This window comes from Corythoichthys intestinalis, chromosome 17 (genome assembly GCF_030265065.1).
Source record: "Corythoichthys intestinalis isolate RoL2023-P3 chromosome 17, ASM3026506v1, whole genome shotgun sequence".
Taxonomy (NCBI): domain Eukaryota; kingdom Metazoa; phylum Chordata; class Actinopteri; order Syngnathiformes; family Syngnathidae; genus Corythoichthys; species Corythoichthys intestinalis.
Window position 1 is genome coordinate 18,147,936 of NC_080411.1, and position 20,917 is coordinate 18,168,852.

The window sequence follows — 20,917 nt, forward strand, 5'->3', positions numbered from 1 at the left end:
TCGTGTTTTGCTTTTTCTTTTTATTGAACAATAAACATACATACAGATATACATATAAACATACATATCAAACAACAGTAATACAGAAAAACCAGCTCACCTAGAAAAAACCCTTATTAACAGTATTTATTTCCTCTTAGACATACAAAAATAAATAACACATTATATATATATATATATATATATATATATATATATATATATATATATATATATATATATATATATATATATATATATATATATATATATATATATACAGCATGTTATATACCAAACAATTTTGCATAAGATTCTAGAACAGACTTTTTTAATTTTTCATTCTGTATCATATTAAGTGAAGTGAAAAACGATTCAATTTCAACCAAAAATAATTTAAAGTTCGGATTTACGTTTTGAAATTTAGATTTATGAATGTGATATTCCCCCAACAATATAAAAAAGATTTAATATTGTATATACATATATTTATCTTTGGATTCAAATACGGTAATAATTGTTTTTCCTTTTAATCCAACCTTTTGTCTAGTATGAAATAAAATATATTTCCAAAACTTTGCACAAATGGGGCAACCATAAAATTCGTGTTTTGTAGAAAACCCCACTTGGCTGGCGTGACGTCATAGCCTCCGCCCGCGCCTCTGGAAGCGGTCACGTGACACCTGCCCGTCGCGTCGCGCGTGCACGACGTCGACGCGCCTTGTTTTGGCTCAGGTGAGAACGCTTTCATGCAAACCTTTTTTTCATGTTTTCACCTTAATTGGCGTAAGTGCGTGCGAGCGAGCGACGTGCTCAAGGTCACGTGTGATGCTCCCGCGATGCTCTTGCCTAGGCGCGTGCGTACTTTCTCTCGGTCGCGCGCGCGCGCATGATTCATCCTTCCTGCTGAGCCTCGATTGTCCCGTTTGCCTTCATTCGATTCGATCATGCAACGATTTTTATACGAATACTTCATTTTTCTATAGCTGTATGTACAGTTTGTGTTTGCGTACTTGTGCAAAAGTAACCGCGTGCACGTTCCAATCAAGTGGTGATGTTAAAATGTCGAGAAACACAGAAGAGATGAGCGTTTACACCTTTAATGCGTGGAATTTTTTTTTTCATTGCAAACCTTTACATGGCACTCAGTAGCTACCATTAACGGTCCTAGACATCTGGGATGGTTGGCAGCGATCCAGTCAAATTGGATTAGACGTCTGGCGCCGTCAATGGCACTGAACGTTCGCGGCCGGTCTTCCCTGTTCAAATGAATTCATCATAAGAAAAAAAATCCACGACTTGGGACTGTAGCCAGAGTGTACAGTAGTTGTCTTTTTATTCATTTCAATGCCCATAGTAGGCATGTGCCGATTACTGGTTTCAAGGTTTACCGTGGTATAAAAACGTCACGGTTTCAAACCACTAACAATTTTCCGTCATACCGTTGTATGGTATTAGCTATTTTTTATATCCCAAAAATGCAGTGAAAAATCTGTGGCTTAGAGCAGCAGCACTCACCCCTCACCCTCCATTTGTTGCTCTGTCCTGTGTCTGCCGGTGACACTACACCTGGGCTTTTTCCCCCTCAAAAAAGACAAAGTCGCTAGTATGGTACTTCGGCTAGCAAAAAGAAACAGACGGCTGCGGCATAGAGGAGGAAGGACAGCCGACACGCTCACGGAGGGTGGTCGCCACCTCCAAAATGGTTTCACATATACGTGACCATCATCCGTCACTTTACACAAAATTTAATGTAAGTAAATAATGTCATGAACGTTGCCAACCAGCTATGAGAAGTTCACTCCAGCGTGTTTAGTGTGTCTAGCGATGGTAAAAAAAAAATACTATAACATAAACTTGTTAACGAGCTAACGATAATGTAGCTAGTTAGCATGCCAAGACGGCTAACTAGTTTCCTCTCTACCATTAGCCTGCTTTTGTAAAGTCTTCCGTAGTGCTGCAATGATTAATCGATTAACTTGAGTAATTCAATTAGAAAAAAGATTCCAATTCAACTTTGCTGCTTCGAGTATTCACTTAATTAAAGTGGCGTTGTAATGGTTTGTTTTGAAAGTGTTTGCATGTAGTTTTATTGATTTGGGTAGATACACTGCCCTCTAGTGGCAAAAGTGAATATGAGATAACTCATTTCACATGGCTAAATCCAGCTGCTCCCTGTTAAGACAAACATAAGCTCAGTTTTTGTTTGATGCTAATGTTTTTTTAAATACATTCGTAATTTAGTTTATAGGCATATTTACTTATTTTTTTGTGGAAATATGTGTTTGAACCATTTGCTAAGAGCGTTGTAAAAAAAAAAAAAAAAAGTTAGGATTTCATTGCAATACCGTGAAACCGCGGTATTTTTGCTTAAGGTTATCATGCCATCAAAATCTCATACCGGCACATGCCTAGCCCATAGTTAGCTGGGATTGGCTCCAGCACCCCCATGACCCTCATGACAATAAACGGCTTGGAAAATGAATGAATTATATTGATAAAAATATCATCATGATTTCAGTTTGTTTTAATAAATGACCGACCGCTCGCTCTACAAAGGGTGAAACGAGGCCGTCCACTGTTCCTCAAAGGGAATTAGACATCTGTTGTTGTCAATGGTAGGCGGGAAATGACTTCAATATTATAAAATTCAATTCCAAAAATAAAAATCAAGTAGGGGAGGCAGGAAACACGCACTCACGGCTGTGGCTCATTTTGTTATTGTTAACTTTACAACAAAACCAAAATATGGGGATGTTTGAGAAAATTGAGGAGGATGAAAAATGGCATCAGTGGTGCAACTACATGTTGAGCAGCGAATGCGCTGCATATGGGCGCGAACCGAAATGGGGCGCCATCATGAGGAATCAAAATTTGTTAGTTTCAGGGTTCTGGAGTGGCTAAGCTAGTGCGAGTCAATGGTGCCTGCTTAGCATACCAATAAAAAACAACATATATACAGTATATGAGCAGTGTATGAGCAATTTTATTTTCAATGCATTTATTCAGATTTAGCATTGGAAAGAGATACTTATAAGACATGGCTTTTCATCTTTTTTCCCCAAAGTATAATTAAAAATAAACATTTATGTATATATATTAGGGCTGTCAAACGATTAAAATTTTTAATCGAGTTAATTACAGCTTAAAAATTAATCGTAATTAATCGCAATTCAAACCATCTCTAAAATATGCCACATTTATCTGTAAATTATTGTTGGAATGGAAAGATAAGACACAAGACGGACATAAACATTCAACATACTGTACATAAGTGCTGTATTTATTATAACAATAAATCCACAAGATGGCATTAACATTATTAACATTCTTTCTGTTAAAGGGATCCACGGTTAGAAAGCCTTGTAGTTCTTAAAAGATAAATTTGAGTACAAGTGATAGTAATTTTATATTAAAACCCCTCTTAATGTTTTCGTTTTAATAAAATTTGAAAAATTTTCAATCAAAAAAAATAAATAGCGCGCCATTGTTGACGTCGCCGAGCGGGACGTCACATGGGCTCCCTGCCGCTCTTCCACAGTGTCTTTAACTACAAGGTAGTGATTGAAATACACCACAAGGTGTCAATAGCGAGTTTTAAATTAATTAGAGATCTAACCAAAGCAAAGTCTGAATAAGTTTTATGTGTATTTTGCATAGCTATTTTGATTGGGAATGCCAGTTCTCTTTGCACTGAGCGCTTTTCTTTTTGTGAACATTATTTTTTTGAGAGGTAGGAATATTATTTTTGTTGTGCTTTCACTAAATGATACTGTTGCGACCTAACTTTTCCGCCCAAATGCATGATGGAAAGTTGGGCAACCATGACTGTCAGTGGTGGCTGCAAATGGTATACGGTATGTTCTGTGTTGTGTACAATTAAGCGTGTTAAGAAAATGATTGTCTCCTGTCATTCTTCCCCACGTCGTTCGTCATAATACTTATATTTGTTGTGAAAGAGTTGCCAAAGCTTAAGCCAATTAAAGGCACGGTCCAATGAACGCCTGTGTCCACTCGCATTTCTCTGCTTTTTGGCTCTCAATGTGCTAAAACGGCGTCATTGTAAACTGTTTGAGGCAACACATGAACGAGTCATTCCGTGCATGCGTTAATTGCGTCAAATATTTTAACGTGATTAATTTTAAAAATTAATTACCGCCCGTTAACACGATAAATTTGACAGCACTAATATATATGTATATATTTTTTTTTAATAAATGATTTTTAAGCACTTCATATGTAATATTTATGATAAGTTTTAAACATGTTACTGTCCCACCAAATTATTTTAAAACAAGAATAAAGTAGAAAAATGCTTGTCTTTATTAAATGCTTCATTGAGTGAGTCCACTCAAATCCTCTCACGCTGCTCACTTACACACAATGAGTTGCCACAGCAAGTGTTTAACAAGTTAAAAGATGATTGACACATACGCCGCTGTGAATTTAGGGCTTCCAAGCTTCTTTGGCAAGATCAAACCTAAACATCTGTCAATCATCGTCAACTTTAACAAGCAACTCCAGTGCACTACTTGAGAAGGAAAAAGAAAAGCAGCAGGAGGGGGAGTGAGACTGTGATCAGATCAGGACAGCTCATCTGTATTTTTTTGTTTTTTGATTGAAAAAGATTTTACGATGGACTGAGTGCGCGAAGTAGCGAGGGATCACTGTATATTGCAAGCTAATTTGATTGCTGACACTTTATTTCACCTTTCATTCTAATTTGAATATCATTTATCAATGAAAATACAATGAGCTTAGCAGATCAGCTACACTTTTCATTCTGTATACACAACTCATCGCCTGCCATTGACGGCGATAGATGTGTTTGTGCCAAATATTCTCTAAGTACTGTATAGGGCTGCAGCTATCGATTATTTTGGTAGTTGATTTATCTATGAACTAGTTAGTTCAAATAATCGGATTAGAAACATCAAAAATTAAAATGCTGTACCTGATTTTAGCCTCAAACGGTATAATAATAACTCAATGAGGATCTAAGTACAACAAAAAATTGGCTAACTTGCATAGCAAATGTCCGTTAGCTTATATGCTATAAAATGCGCTCTTAACAAATCGTTCAAACACATATTTCCCACTAAAACAGCTAAATATACCTATAAACTAAATTCCGAATGCAATAAAAATCCACCCAAATCAATAAAAATAAATGCAAACACTTTCAAAACAAACCATTACAACGCCACTTTAATTAAACAAATACTCGAAGCAGCAAAATTTAATTTGAAGCTTTTTTTCTAATCGAATTACTCGAGTTAACTGATTAATCGTTGCAGCACTAATGCTGTATACACAACGGGAGAAGACGACGACGATGGTGCACAATATTAAAAAGTCTGCAATTGGATTGGCTGCACTTGACGTCCAATCCGTCGCTGCCAACCTTCCAAGTTCAAATGGGTTGGACAAGTACTAGCGACAAACTCATGGGTGGGAGAAGTCTTGACGCTTCTTTTTATCCCCAGGGACTCAGTGGCGGGCGCCTCCACACGACTTTAGAGTAAGACACCCAATGGCCACTTCCTGTTGCTCCTCCCTCCTCCTCTTTGTCATCTCTGTCTTCTGCCCCTCCCCTTTTGTCTTCTCCCTCCATTTCTGTTTTTATCAGCTGAGCCAGGGCGACCGACGCCCTCCGCACCTATCGCCGGCTGGCCGTCGTCACGCTCAACTCATTTCTACAGTGCTTTGACACAGTAAATATTCTGCTATTTATTTTTTCCAATGTTTTTTTTATTGTGATCATATTTTCAATTTTCAATTAATCTTTTTTTTTTTTTAATTAAAAAAGAAAAATAAGAAAATATCTTTTTTTTTAATTAACAATATTTTTAGTTTAAAAAAGGGTGGTTAAAACAGTCAACATTTACTATCTCGATTTTGAATTTAAAAGGGCATTAGTGACCCTGCCCACAATTTATTCCTAAAATGCTTTCATTTAGTAAATATTCTCCAATTTATTTGTTTTTCTTTTTTTTTTCTATTATAAAAGAGGAAAAAAACAAATATGATTTTTATTATGATCTCATTCGTATTATTATTCTTCCCTTTTTTAAACATTTTGTAAAAGACATTTTAAATATCAGATTTTATTTCATTTTTTTATGTTTTATTATAAAAGGGAAAATGGTCAACTGTTTTTTTTTGTTTAATTTAAAAATATTTTAAATGAATAACAAAAAAGGAAAAAAACAAATTGTCTTCGTCTAATGTCAAACATTTTTAATAGAAAAATAGCATGTTCTATTGTGTAAGATATGATATGATAGAACAGATACAGTGGGGCAAATAAGTATTTAGTCAACCACCAATTGTGCTAGTTCTCCTACTTGAAAAGATTAGAGATGCCTGTAATTGTCAACATGGGTAAACCTCAACCATGACAGACAGAATGTGGGGAAAAAAACAGAAAATCACATTGTTTGATTTTTAAAGAATTTATTTCCAAATTAGTGTGGAAAATAAGTATTTGGTCACCTACAAACAAGCAAGATTTCTGGCTGTCAAAGACAACTTCTTCTAACAAGGTCTAATGAGGCTCCACTCGTTACCTGTATTAATGGGACCTGATTTAACTCATTATCGGTATAAAAGACACCTGTCCACAACCTCAGTCAGTCACACTCCAAACTCCACTATAGCCAAGACCAAAGAGCTGTCGAAGGACACCAGAGACAAAATTGTAGGACCTACACCAGGCGTGGAAGACTGAATCTGCAATAGGTAAAACGCTTGGTGTAAAGAAATAAACTGTGGGAGCAATTATTAGAAAATGGAAGACATACAAGACCACTGATAATCTCCCTTGACCTGGGGCTCCATGCAAGATCTCTCCCCGTGGCGTCAAAATGATAACAAGAACGGTGAGCAAAAATCCCAGAACCACACGGGGGGACCTAGTGAATGACCTACAGAGAGCTGGGACCACAGTAACAAAGGCTACTATCGGTAACACAATGCGCCGCCAGGGACTCAAATCCTGCACTGCCAGACGTGTCCCCCTGCCGAAGAAAGTACACGTCCAGGCCCGTCTGCGGTTCGCTAGGGAGCATTTGGATGATCTAGAAAAGGACTGGGAGAATGTGTTATGGTCATATGAAACCAAAATAGAACTTTTTGGTAGAAACACAGGTTCTTGTGTTTGGAGGAGAAAGAATACTGAATTGCATCCGAAGAACACCATACCCACTGTGAAGCACGGGGGTGAAAACATCATACTTTGGGGCTGTTTTTCTGCAAAGGGACCAGGACGACTGAACTGTGTAAAGGAAAGAATGAATGGGGCCATGTATCGAGAGATCTTGAGTGAAAATCTCCTTCCATCAGCAAGGGCATTGAAGATGAGACGTGGCTGGGTCTTTCAGCATGACAATGATCCCAAACACACAGCCAGGGCAACAGAGGAGTGGCTTTGTAAGAAGCATTTCAAGGTCCTAGAGTGGCCTAGCCAGTTTCCAGATATCAACCCCATAGAAAATCTGTGGAGGGAGTTGAAAGTCCGTGTTGCCCAACGACAGCCCCAAAACATCACTGCTCTAGAGGAGATCTGCATGGAGGAATGGGCCAAAATACCAGCAACAGTGTGTGAAAAGCTTGTGAAGAGTTACAGAAAACGTTTGGCCTCTGTTATTGCCAACAAAAGGTACATAACAAAGTATTGAGATGAACTTTTTGTATTGACCAAATACTTATTTTCCACCACGATTTGCAAATAAATTCTTTAAAAATCAAACAATGTGATTTTTGGTTGAGGTTTAGCCATGTTGACAATTACAGGCCTCTCTAAGTGGGAGAACTTGCACAATTCGTGGTTGACTAAATACTTATTTGCCCCACTGTATGTATGTTTTTGTGTACGTGTTTTTTGTGTACTGTGTTATTTTGTGTCAGTGTGCATCATGTGACGTGTGTGTATTTTGCGTCATCACATGTCATGATGCATGCGCGCGCCACGTAAGGTGACATGTATGTTTTGATTGCAGATTGGCGTCGCTGGCCGATATGGACAAGGTAAGGAGTCGTGCCCGAGTTAGCCAATGAGCATTGTGAGCGTGCGTCGACGTGTGTGTGTGGGTCACGTGACTTCCCGTCAGAGCCGCGCGGTGGCGGACGTTGATGCGGTGTCCTTGCGAGGTCCTGGCGCATCTACCCCCATCCTGGTAAAGGGCGACTCGCTAAGCTAGCTGGCTTGAACGTGAGCGCCGTAGTCAAGTTGAGGCTCTGCAGGCACGTGCGGACGAGCGGGTGGCAGCGTACCGCGATCTGGCGGCTCTCCCCCGCGACAAAGCCATCCTGGAGGTGGAGCGACCCGACCTCATGACCTACCGACCTCACCTGAGCTTCTCGCCGCTGGATGGACCGCGTCGACAGGTGAGGTGGAACGTCCGGAGCGTGACGTGAGTAGTAACTTGTCCGTCTCCCCCTCAGCGCTCTCTGTCACCCCCGGCTGTCTCGCCCGCCTCGTCTCCCGAGGTGAGAGCCGCGCCCACCTGACGACAAGGAAGCGCGCGCTTGAGCTTCTTACCTGTTTCAGGCCAAAGGACGGCGTGCGGAAAGCGAAAGTGGCTCCCCCGGAGGCTCTGTGCTTCAACTGCAGTCGACCGGACGCAAGATGAGCGCCAGTCTGCAGCACTTCCACCGTCCAGGTACGCGCCATCATGTCCGTGCATGTGCGCGCTCATGCTAATGCACCGGCTTGGCACTGCATTGCGTTGCAGATAATGGGACAAACATCTATAGAAAGCCTCCCATTTACAAACAAGGTAAGTTCTCCATTTCCACGTCCACTCCATGATGTTCTCACCCCATCCCCCGGAAGGTTCAAAACCCGCCGCCGACGGCGTCGTCCAGGCGGCCAAGTTCCCTGCCGCTCAGCCTCCGGATCCCGACCAGCCGTCCAAAATCGAAACCGACTTCTGGCCGTGCCCCCCGTCGCTGGCTTCTATGGGTGACTTCCCGACTCGAGCTTTCACTTACTTAAGCACCTGACATTAACAACGATGGCTCACTTGTTTCTGGGGCATTTCTGGGTCACCTCCCGTTGATTTGGGGGCATTTCTGGGTAACTTCCAGTTGATTTTGAGGTAAAATATGTTGAAGGACGCCGTTTTCCCTCTTCGTCCTTTGCGTGTTTGTTGAATTTCGGGTTGTGAGAATGCTGGTAAATTAGAGGCTGGAGATGAACAGTTTTCCTTCGAAGGCTTTATTACAGAGTATTCTGGGCACATATGTGATACAGGCAAAGGCTGAGATCTAGCAAAAGTGCAAGGAAAAACAATACAAGTCTTTTATACCAGGGGTCCCCAATGACCATTTGGCACCGGGCCGCGCAGAAATAATAAATGATTTATTAACAACTGCGTTCTGGCCGATTGACTTTGGCCTGTGCCGCTTAACACACCAATATCCCTGTCTACTCTAGATATACAACTCCAGAATGGGAGGTCGTCATAGAATATAATGGAATTGGACTCTTAGCAGTACATCTTGTTTTGTACGTATATTTATGTGCGCTTGGCCTCGATAATAACGTATGACGTAGGTCGTCGCCCATCACATTTGTTCCCGGGAATAATTAGCCCCCACACTAGAATGACTGAAAAACAGACGTCTTTGGACAGATTTTTTTACAGGGAAAAGGGAACCTCACGAGCCAGAAGATGAGCCTGCAGCGATTCCAAAGTACACGTTACAAACTTTCTTTAAAGAAAGGAATATTAACTAGGGCTGCAGCTATTGAATATTTTAGTAATCGAGTAATCGACTGAAAATTCTACCGATTAATCCAGTAATTGGATAAAACAAATATATTTTTAGGTGAAGAGCAATTATAAATATACATGAGAAATCAAGACATTTTCATCTAATCTTAACTATTTTCAGTCAATCAATGTCTTTATTTTCGATGTATATTGTTGAAAACAGCCAACAATTGCATCTCAGATGTAACTAGAATAGAAAAAAAAAAAAGACTAATTCACTGCTTTCACTTGAAAAACTTTTAGATCTTATTAAAAAAAAAAAAAATTCTTACCTAAAAATGCCGTTACGCTAGATAACACACATCACTTAAGAGTTAGGATTTTTCCCCACGTGTTTCAATTGAATTTCTATTTGTGTCAAGCCATTTTTAAGTTCTAGTTAAGTTTTGAGTTAGTCTAAACTTTAAGTCCTGATAGGATTTGGAGTTCTTGCAGTGTTCAAAATAAATGTATGATACAGGCTGTATTGGAGCACATTAGGGAGCAGTGCTACTTGGTGTTTTATCCAGCAATGACTACTGAGCTAAAATTGATAGTTAGCATTATTAAGTTTTTATTTTACACCCTCATCACTCCACAACGCTATGTTATGTTAAAGCCTGTATGTGAGACACGTTAGCCACGCATCGACAGTGGTCATAATTAATAGAAACATAGCCCTCCGCAGGGCTAACGTTACTTGAGCTAGTGACAGTAACGTTAATCTTATTTATTAGCGCTAAGCGCTCTCCTGCTTTAAGATGGCGGTTGTTTACTAACTGCTGACTCTGTCATTTCGCATCTAGTTCAACATACATGTGATCTCTATGAGACGCATCAGACGCTACCTGCTACCAACGTAGCATCGTGCGGGCTAGTATTTACCAACGTCGGCGTCGTTTGTGGCGGCTGTCGGCTGCAGAAAGTTTTTTTTGTTTTTTTTTTTGTTTTTTTTTGCTTCTTCCTCTACGCGCGTGACATTAGCGCGTTGTCCCGCATTAAAAGTAGTCCGAGCAAAACGTGATGCTTAGAGCTGTCAAAATAAACGATTACTCGAGGTGAATAAAATTACTCGGATCAGTTTTTAAACTCGAGTTACTCGAGTTGCTCGAGTATTCGTTTCAGCTCTAATATTAACTTACGTTTGCCATGTTAGCTGCACACAACAACTGCACGCAGCTCTGTCACTTAACGACTTTGCCGTGTCATTATGCATTAATTTACGCCATTTTCGTGTTGCACATGAATGCTTATGATGTAAATAGTTTTTTTAGCACCGTTGGATAACATTGAGAGCCCAACTGAATAAAAAAGAGGGCTTTTTTCACCGCCACAAAAGCTTTGGGAGCAAAATTTTATAAGGGTGCAAAATTTGACAGAACACCAGTCTGTGAAAAAAAAAACCAAATCACACCGGTCCGTGGTGCAAAATAGGTCGGGGACCCCTGTTTTATACTGTTTAAAGGGCGACACCTAAACCATAGCGCAAGCTGGGGATTTTCCATCAGGAAAACATCTTACGTTGAGACCTTGAGAACTGGGCCTACCTGGTTTGAACTAGTGCTGAAATGATTATTCGATTAACTCGAGTATTCGATTAGAAAAAAAAATTTCGAATTAAATTTTGCTGCTTCGAGTATTCGTTTAATTAAAGTTGTGTTGTAATGGTTTGTTTTGAAAGTATTTGCATTTAGTTTTATAGAATTGGGTGAATACACTGCCCTCTAGTCTGCCTCATTTCACATGGCTGAATCCAGCTGCTCCCTGTTAAGACCAACATAAGCTAAGTTTTTGTTTGAGCTGTTTTTTTAATGGATTTGTAATTTAGTTTAAAGGTAAATTTAGCCGTTTTTTTAAAATGGGAATATGTGTTTGAACTATTTGTTAAGAGCATTAGTTTAAAGGTATATTTGGCCATTTTTTGTGGGAATATGTGTTTGAACGATTTGTTAAGATTATTGTAAAAAAAAAAAAAAAAAAAAGTTGGCATTTTATAGCATTTAAGCTAGCGAATTTTGCTATGTAAGTTAGCCAATTGTTCTTTTGTTGTACATATATCCTCATTTATTTATTTTTTTTATACCTTTTGAGGCTCAGGTCAGGTATTTTTTATGTTCCTTATCCGATTACTCGATTATTCGAACTAACTAGTTCATCGACTAATCGACTACGAAAATAATCGATAGCTGCAGCCCTAGTTTGAACAGTGAGCCATCTACAGTTTCTGATAAGCGCAGTCAACAGATGCCTATTGTGGTTGTTTAATGTTATATTGAAGCACACAAACATGGCCAAATATGGGCATGGCACAATATATGCTATGATACTTTTCAAGGAGAAGGGAAGCGGGCGACGGCGACTTCCATGTCGTTTTTCTTGTTGTAGAAATCGAGTGGCGGAGGAAGAAAGCAGAGGAAGAGGAGGACGACGACGACTTTGAGGACCTGACAGCCGAAGCCAAGGCACTGCAGGAACAGGAGCTGGAAAAGGTTTGAGCTAGAGTGCTGCCCTCCCTCCGTGACCATGAGCGAGACGATAGAAATGCAAAATGACATGTCCAGATCAAGTCCAACCTGGGTCGTCTCATCCTGCGCGAGGAGAAGGAGAAAGGTGGCGGCGACTTCCGGCGAAAGACACGATCACTGCCCGACAGGACGCACGCGCACAGCAGTGAGCAGAGCAGGCCCGCGTTCTTCTTCGGGTCTCGGAGGAATCACCGCCCCCCTTTCCTGTCTGCAGGTCTGTCGGCGAACGCATCCAAATCACCGTCACGTTCTAATTCTGGGCTGAGCAGAGTAAGATCTTCGCCTTCCTTGTCCATGCCATCTTCTCCTATTGGTTGCCACCACTTCCTGTTGTTTCCGTTTCCTGCTGGGTTTCGGCGCCTCCTGTTCGTTCCGCTCACTAACCACTTGCGTTTTGATGCCGTCGGACAAACACCGTCACTTCCAGAGGCAGTCGGCCGAGTTTTCCGCTGAAGCAGGTGGGTGTCCGCTGCCCGTCTCGCGTCTTTGCGGCGACTTTTCTCCAGTGATTGCCTATTTATCTCCCCACAGCAACTCAGGTGAGCAACATCCAGTCGGCTTACGTGTGGAGATGTCACCAATGGTATGCGTGTGTACGGACAGAACGGCGCCACCCAGCGTGATCATCTGGACCGTGGGACATCGCTGCCAAGCATCTTGGAGCAGAAGGTCAGATGTTGCACGAGGTTGCCATTTGAATTCATTTGGGTTAGGCGTTAAAGTGCGTACGACAGGAGAAAAAATGTCTTAAATAGCTTTATTGTGTGAATTAGAATCATATTTTGAGACGATTCGACTATATACAACAATTTAGCAAAGTGCAGATGATGAGAAATTAGTCTTTTAATCTGCCGGTTAGCCACGCCTACCATTATAGGGCTCTAGCGTCCCCAACAGGTGGATGACGTCAGCGGGAGAATGGGCTCATCGGTTTTACTATTTAGCCCATTGAGGGGGAATTATTCAGAACGAGGAAAACGCGACGAAGAGAGCCGCAAAATGTTGTTTGTTTCAGTCTCTCTACTCCAATATTTTTACAGGATATTCTTTTCATCCAAGTATTTTTCCCCAATAGCTAAATAAATGGCCTGGTCATGACAAATAAGAGTCTTGTGCTAAATGGAATAAGAAATAATAAAAATGCATTTATTCAGGACGACATGGCAAAAACTCCATAATTGTCAAAACTGTCGACTTCACCTTTACTTTCGCACCTCCCGAACAATATTTTATGCCACCTAAGTCGGGCTTATATCAGTTCGCTTCCCCGGGTTTGGAGAATGTAAACAAACCAAGAGGCGTGACAGCTAGCCGACATGCTAACCCGAATCGAGTGATGTTTCAAAGTCTTCGAAGAGGAAAATCAAACATAACTACCCCGGTCATTTCACATGACGACTGGGTTGTCGATTGTCTTCGCCGGTCGGCAACCCGCCCGGAAGCGAAGAAGTTAGAGGTTGTCGTTCCCCTTCTGAGGGCAGAGGGCTCGTTTGCCGGCAAGCAGCTGGACAATGACTGCCGGACAAACCGGCTGACGTCGGAGGAGCTTGTAGCTGCCAAATGGTTAAAACGAACATGGCAAAATAATGCTTTAGTACACGGCGAAGTCGTAAACCGCGAGAGACTCATAGGAGGGCGGCTGCAGTTGTTATGCAGCTAACATGACAATACAGTGGGGTAAAATAAATATTTGGTCACCTACAAACAAGGAAGATTTCTGGCTGTCAAAGAGGTTTACTTCTTCTAACGAGGTCTCACGAGGGTCCACTCGTTACTTGCATTAATGGCACCTGTTTAACTCATTATCGGTATAAAAGACACCTGTCTAAAACCTCTGTCAGTCACACTCCAAACTCCACTATGGACACCTCTCCACAATCTCAGTCAGTAACACTCCAAAGTCCACTATGGCCAAGACCAAAAAGCTGCCGAAGGACACCAGAGACAAAATTGTAGACCTGCACCAGGCTGGGAAGACTGAATCTGCAATAGGTAAAACGCTTGGTGTAAAGAAATTAACTGTGGGAGCAATTATTAGAAAATGGAAGACATACAAGACCACTGATAATCTCCCTCGATCTGGGGCTCCATGCAAGACCTCACCCCGTGGCGTCAAAATGATCACAAGAACGGTGAGCAAAAATCCCAGAATCACACGGGGGGACCTAGTGATTGACCTACACAGAGCTGGGACCACAGTAACAAAGGCTTCTATCAGTAACACAATGCGCCGCCAGGTACTCAAATCCTGCACTGCCAGACATGTCCCCCTGCTGAAGAAAGTACATGTCCAGGCCCGTCTGTGATTCGCTAGAGAGCATTTGGATGATCCAGAAGGGTACTGGGAGAATGTGTTATGGTCAGATGAAACCAAAATAGAACTTTTTGGTAGAAACTAAAGATGTCCCGATCGATCGGCATTGGGGACCGATCACGTCATTTTCAAAGTATTGGAATCGGCAAAAAAATATCGGACATGCCTTTTTTTAATATATATATATATATATATATATATATATATATTTATTTATTTATTTATTTAAATCGTTTTCTAATTGTATTTAACGTTACAGACAAAATGTCTTACACTCATCCAGAGTAGTTTTGGCTTAAAGTAGGGCTATCAAATTTATTGCGTTAACAGCGGTAATTAATTTTTTTAAATTAATCACGTTAAATAATTAACGCATGCGCTGCACGACCCACTCACACATTGTCGCGTTCAAATTATAAAGACGCCGTTTTACCTATAGATAGCGCTAAAAGGCAGCGTATAATGAGTAGAGAGAATTTTGACAGCCTTTGGAGCCATTTTTTATGTGGCTAAAGCCTTACAATACCTCTGAATTGAATTTGAATTTATTGTCATTGTCATCATCATCATCAACATTAAAATCAATGTCACAAGAAAGGAGAGAGAAAAAAGAAAGAAGGAAATCATCCCGTATGTTTGTTTATCCAAAGAAGATGAGAATAGACATGACAAAGGAGACGGAAAAAAAGCAGAAGCTTATCGGGACCCGTCCCCCAGCCACCAAGGACGCACAAGCAGCATGCTCTGGATCAGTCCAATGACAGTCTAACACATTTCGTTCAAAAGTCATTAATTGCCATGGAGATTTCACATATAGTAATTTAAGTATATAGGATCAGTTCATGTCCAAGTAGGTGAAGGGTGAAGGCCTGGGGTGCTTTGGAGTCTCTCATGTGTTGTATCCACCGTAGAAGATTTCTAGTCAGCGTTCTCTCAGCAATTAATAACAACGTGGGAGGCAATGTGGGGAAGAAAGGTTGATCATTTTTTAACACCCTATGTTCTTTCCCAACGTAGAGAAGATATATCAATTGGTGCCCCTGCGCACAGTCATGGTTGCACTTCCCATCATGCATTTGGGCAGAAGTTAAATGGCTGCAGTATATAATTTACTGAAAGCTCAACAAATACTCTAGATGGCAAATTTAGTCATAATTTACAAAGTCACATTTATCCTTTAAGATTTACAAGTCTCTCTATCTGTGGATCCCTCTCACAAAAAGAATGTTAATAATGTAAATGCCATCTTGAGGATTTATTGTCATAATAAACAAATACAGTACTTATGTACTGTATGTTGAATGTATAATTGTATAGTTTTATTCATCTTTTTTTCTTAATGCATTGCCAAAATGTATATGATCGGGAAAAATTATCGGGAATGATTGGAATTGAATTGAGAGCAAAAAAAAACAATCGGATCGGGAAATATCTGGATCGGCAGATACTCAAACTAAAACGATCGGGATCGGATCGGGAGCAAAAAAACATGATCGGAACAACCCTAGTAGAAACACTGGTTCTCGTGTTTGGAGGAGAAAGAATACTGAATTGCATCCGAAGAACACCATACCCACTGTGAAGCATGGGGGTGGAAACATCATGCTTTGGGGCTGTTTTTCTGCAAAGGGACCAGGACGACTGATCTGCGTAAAGGAAAGAATGAATGGGGCCATGTATCGAGAGATTTTGAGTGAAAATCTCCTTCCATCAGCAAGGGCATTGAATATGAGACGTGGCTGGGTCTTTCAGCATGACAATGATCCCAAACACACAGCAAGGGCAACAAAGGAGTGGCTTTGTAAGAAGCATTTCAAGGTCGTGGAGTGGCCTAGTCAGTCTCCAGATCTCAACCCCATAGAAAATCTGTGGAGGGAGTTGAAAGTCCGTGTTGCCCAACGACAGCCCCAAAACATCACTGCTCTAGAGGAGATCTGCATGGAAGTATGGGCCAAAATACCAGCAACAGTGCGTGAAAAGCTTTTGAAGAGTTACAGAAAACGTTTGGCCTCTGTTACTGCCAACAAAGGGTACATAAAAAGTATTGAGATGAATTTTTGGTATTGACCAAATACTTATTTTCCACCAGGATTTGCAAATAAATTCTTTAAAAATCAAACAATGTGATTTTCTGTTTTTTTTCCCCACATTCTGTCTCTCATGGTTAAGGTTTATCCATGATGACAATTACAGGCCTCTCTAATATTTTCAAGTGGGAAAACTTGCACAATTAGTGGTTGTCTAAATACTTATTTGCCCCACTGTATAAGCAGGCCTATCTATGATAATCGACTAGCATGTTAGCAAATACCATTTTTCTTCAACACACTCTTGACAAGTCTGTTTCCTGCTGTCAGGTGTATCCATACGAAGCGCTGGTGGTGACCCACAGGGGGCGCTGCAAGCTGCCTCCCGGCGTGGACCGAAGCAGATTGGAGGTGAGGGCCGGGGCCTGGGAAAGGGCAACCGCTAAAGGTGCTAACGCCACGAACATGTTCCGGCAGCGACATCTGGACCCCGAGCAGTTCCTGCAAGTTTTCGGCATGAGCGCGTCCGAGTTTGAACGCCTGTCGCTATGGAGACGGAACGAACTCAAGAAGAAGGTGTCGCTCTTCTGAGAGGAAGCGACATCGCGGCGGAACGACCGCGTCATTTCCTCACCGGCCTAGCGCTTACATACCGCCGCCACCGAAATACTCGCGGGAGCCAAATATTGCTTGCTATCCACACACATGGCACGCAAACATACACACCACGGCACGTCACACACTAGAAAACAAACGCACAAAGATGCTCACGCCGACAAACAAACACGCACGGACAAAAACACAACTGGAAAACAAACACACAAAAAGGATCTGTCAGATGCAAACATAAAACGATGGACAGTCACACAAATATGCAAAAACACACATCCAAAAACTGCACTCTGACAAAAACACACACACCAGTACAAATACACACACGCAAAAGGAAAGGGGAAGTTCAGAATTTTTGACATCCGGCTTAAGCTTCGAGTTAGCGAGGGTTTAATTAATCGGTGGAGTTGCTTTTAGCAAATTCCATGTATTTTGTTCATTATTTGTTAGTTTTAGGGCTCTGGAGTGGCTAAGCTAGTGCTAGTCAATCAGGCCGACTTAGCTTACCAATAAAAAAACAACATATGCACACATGATTATCGTCGATGACCCATGCAATCAATAGTGTTCGCTATGTTTTTGGGATAAAATTATTAAAACTTACCATTGCATGTCAATAATTGCAGCATGAACAGCAACATTTGTAATCCAGAAGCTCTGCAGAGGAGCAGGGCGGAGTGAGATCACATCGTTTTTTTTCACCGCTCATTTTTTACGTCGAAGCTAGCAGCAACCAGTTAATATTGTTCCTCGTTCTTCATAGGGAGTTTGTGGAAATTTTCCTTTGCCCATTTCTTCTGTCTGTTTCCACAGCCTCTAAATGCACATTTCATCACGTTGCCGGCTGTCAGTTAACTCAGCAGACTGATGCTGTATTCGAGAAAAGTGGGAAGTCACAGTTTCCAACCGCCGATCTTGAGAAATATCAATGAAGCGCCAGCACTATTTGATCACTTACAGGCAGTGTTGGGAATAACGCCGTTACATAACGGTGTTATTTTTTTAGTAACGGGTTATCTAACTAATGACTTTTTCCACCGTTACAACGCCGTTACCGTTACTAACGGTCAAAAGTGGTGCGTTACTTACTCTGAATAACTACCAGCCGTAGCGAGTTTACTCTGCTGTTTATTTGTCATCCAAGACTTTGGGTGCATTCAGGTTCATGGCAATGAAAATAGTAAACACACATAGCCTACCTTTGCAAGAACGATGTAGTTGCCGTTTGATACGGTCGTAATGTGCAGGTCCTGCACCCATCCGCAGCAAAACTGTTCGTAGCTTTGTAGCGATTTGTAATTTCGGAACCGCTGATGAGTTTAGTAACCTACACCAAACAATAAATACAGCAGAATGTCCATTTCGCGTAATTGTGGAAGCCCGTCGACATCTTTACTCCATTTGTCTTCGGCTTGCTCGTAAGGGTCAACATTGTTCACATCCTTAAGTTTGGTCACATATCTGTTCTTCGCCTAGTAACGAGTTTGTCTCTTTATCGAACTGGCAAGTTAAGGTTTAATGTCCCGCGAGCCAGACCTGCTTCCAATATGGCTGCGTTGTTGTCAAATCTCACGTGATTCCCCCATTCTGTGACATAAACGCTCGAGCCTAATAGCGCACGTACTTCATAGCCGGTGTTTTCACACACAAACCGGAACAGCGTGTGCGGCAACCACACACACGCAAAACAGATGCAGAGGGATATGATGGCAGAGCATTCAGAGGAAAATTTGTCCTTTACGAGGTGGAGATAAAAACACTATTTCAAGTTGGTCGAAATTAAAGGAAAGAATGTGCATGTAAAGTGTAATTTATGTCCCGGGGCAAAAGCTTTTGTCAACATCCGTGGTAAGCTATTCAAATCTGTTTATTTTTGTTTTACTTCAAGTGTAGGATAAATCTGTTGCTGGTGAGGTGCAATAAATATTACAAGGTTCAACTACCTGTCTGTTCTTCTCTATTCAACTGACTCGAATACTGCTCAGAAAATTTCAAATTCTTTGACATACAACAACTTTTTAAAGTAACGGAAATAGTTACTTTCCCTGGTAACTAGTTACTTTTACTATAGAGTAATTCAGTTACTAATTCAGTTACTTTTTGGAATAAGTAGTGAGTAACTATAACGAATTACTTTTTTAAAGTAACGTGCCCAACAGTGCTTACAGGTTTGCTAGTGGTCAAAATGTCTTTTGATGGCCAAGATAAAAAAACAACTTGTAAAAACAGTCGCTTTACAAGTGGCTTGGAAAGCTTTGAGGTCACAACTGGTACCTTCCTCGAATGCACCGTCAGCATGAGTGGCCAAAGCACTCCTCAACAGATTGAGGTCTAGGTATTACGCATTTAAATTTTTTTTTTTTTAAAGTCCAGCAGAATAAAACTAATAACGGCAGTTTTTTTGTGACATTGTTTTGGAACAATGATTGGCATTTTGAAATTTTTTGACTATGTTGGAGCTCTTCGTAGATCTGTATCGTTTTTTTATTGGCATGCTTAGTCGGCCCCATCGGCTTACGCTAGCTTAGCCACTCCGGAGCCCTAAAACTAACAAATAACTTCCAAACTGCACGGAATCTGTTGAAATCAACTCCGCCAACTAATTAAACCCCCGCAGACTCGAAGATGAACCCTAATGTCAAAATTTCTGAACTTTCGTTTTAACCACCCAAAGAACACTCAGAAAAATTACACACAGTCTGAAATTTAGACACACCGCAATCACCTAAAAAAAAATAACACACAAAACACCCCTGCAAAAACAACCAATAAAAGAAACACATTCCACACACAAGCAGGCAAATGAACATGAAACACCCTAACAAAAACGCACGCACCTTAACCCCTTCAAAAATACATAGAAAAATCACTCTACCCCAAAAAAAAAATACAATCACTCAGAAAAACAAACACATTAAACGACGCAAAAAGACACCTAAGAATACTTCCAACAAACATGCAAACACCATGACAAAAATGCAAAGACACACACCAAGAAACACCCACAAAAGTCGCACTCTTAAAAAAACATACACTGACATAAACACACTCCAAAACAAACGCACACATACGCATTGACTCACGTCATGGACAGCTATGCACACAATAGGTCGCCATTGTTACCGCTGCATGTGACGTCATCACCTTTTAAAAGAGGAGGAGACATGTCCACGCTCTTAGTTTGAAAAGCCCGTCTTTTGCCGTATTCTGACGGGTCTGTCATTTTGGTCCATAAAAAGCCGGCCGCCTCGTCACGATAAAACCCCCGCGCGCCCTCGCTCGTCATTTACGTCATCAAAATAAAGACTTTTATCGTGAAGGCTTGTGTGCATTTTTTCTCGGTGTTTTGCGGTCAGGCGCTTTACAGAAGTGGACGTCTGATCCATTTGAAGTGGGATGATTGGCATGTGATATTGGACGTTTATCTCTGTCAGCGTCTTAATAAAGTGCTGAAATTGACAATAAACTTGGAGTTAAATATTCCTCCAAAAAAGTTCAAAAAATTCCAATGTGGACCTTTTTTTTTTAATTTTTAAACCATTTGACGTTGGCTTACAGATCGACAACCATGGGAGAAAACTGGCATTAGCCATGGTCACTTATTCTGTAGTGATGAAGAACATTGGGGGGGGGGGGGGGGGGTAACACAACTTCAAGAAAGTGGCTTCAAAATACTTCCCTGTGTTGGACCACTATTGGCCC

General features: G+C 41.1%; 1 protein-coding gene across 5 annotated transcripts; it reads left to right on the top strand.

The window, feature by feature from the left end:
- Positions 1 to 639: 639 nt before the first annotated feature.
- dmtn (dematin actin binding protein) lies at positions 640 to 20,747 on the top strand. 5 transcript variants are annotated; one of them, XR_009061120.1, is made up of 17 exons: positions 640 to 714; positions 5,466 to 5,500; positions 5,609 to 5,693; positions 7,980 to 8,007; positions 8,091 to 8,156; positions 8,224 to 8,367; positions 8,425 to 8,469; positions 8,531 to 8,642; positions 8,715 to 8,759; positions 8,816 to 8,944; positions 12,123 to 12,226; positions 12,299 to 12,407; positions 12,477 to 12,532; positions 12,690 to 12,720; positions 12,794 to 12,931; positions 16,934 to 17,014; positions 17,081 to 17,145. XR_009061120.1 is itself a non-coding variant. In XM_057819134.1 (17 exons), the coding sequence occupies exons 4-17, from the start codon at positions 7,999 to 8,001 to the stop codon at positions 17,192 to 17,194; spliced, it is 1,143 nt and encodes a 380-aa protein (XP_057675117.1). In that variant the 5' UTR covers positions 640 to 714; positions 5,466 to 5,500; positions 5,609 to 5,693; positions 7,980 to 7,998; the 3' UTR covers positions 17,195 to 20,747. The 5 variants fall into 5 exon arrangements, 4 of the variants coding, with proteins under 4 accessions (XP_057675117.1, XP_057675113.1, XP_057675115.1 ...); XM_057819134.1 differs by having other exon boundaries at positions 12,834 to 12,931; positions 17,081 to 20,747; XM_057819130.1 differs by lacking the exons at positions 16,934 to 17,014; positions 17,081 to 17,145 and having other exon boundaries at positions 12,477 to 12,720; positions 12,794 to 12,915.
- Positions 20,748 to 20,917: the final 170 nt, after the last annotated feature.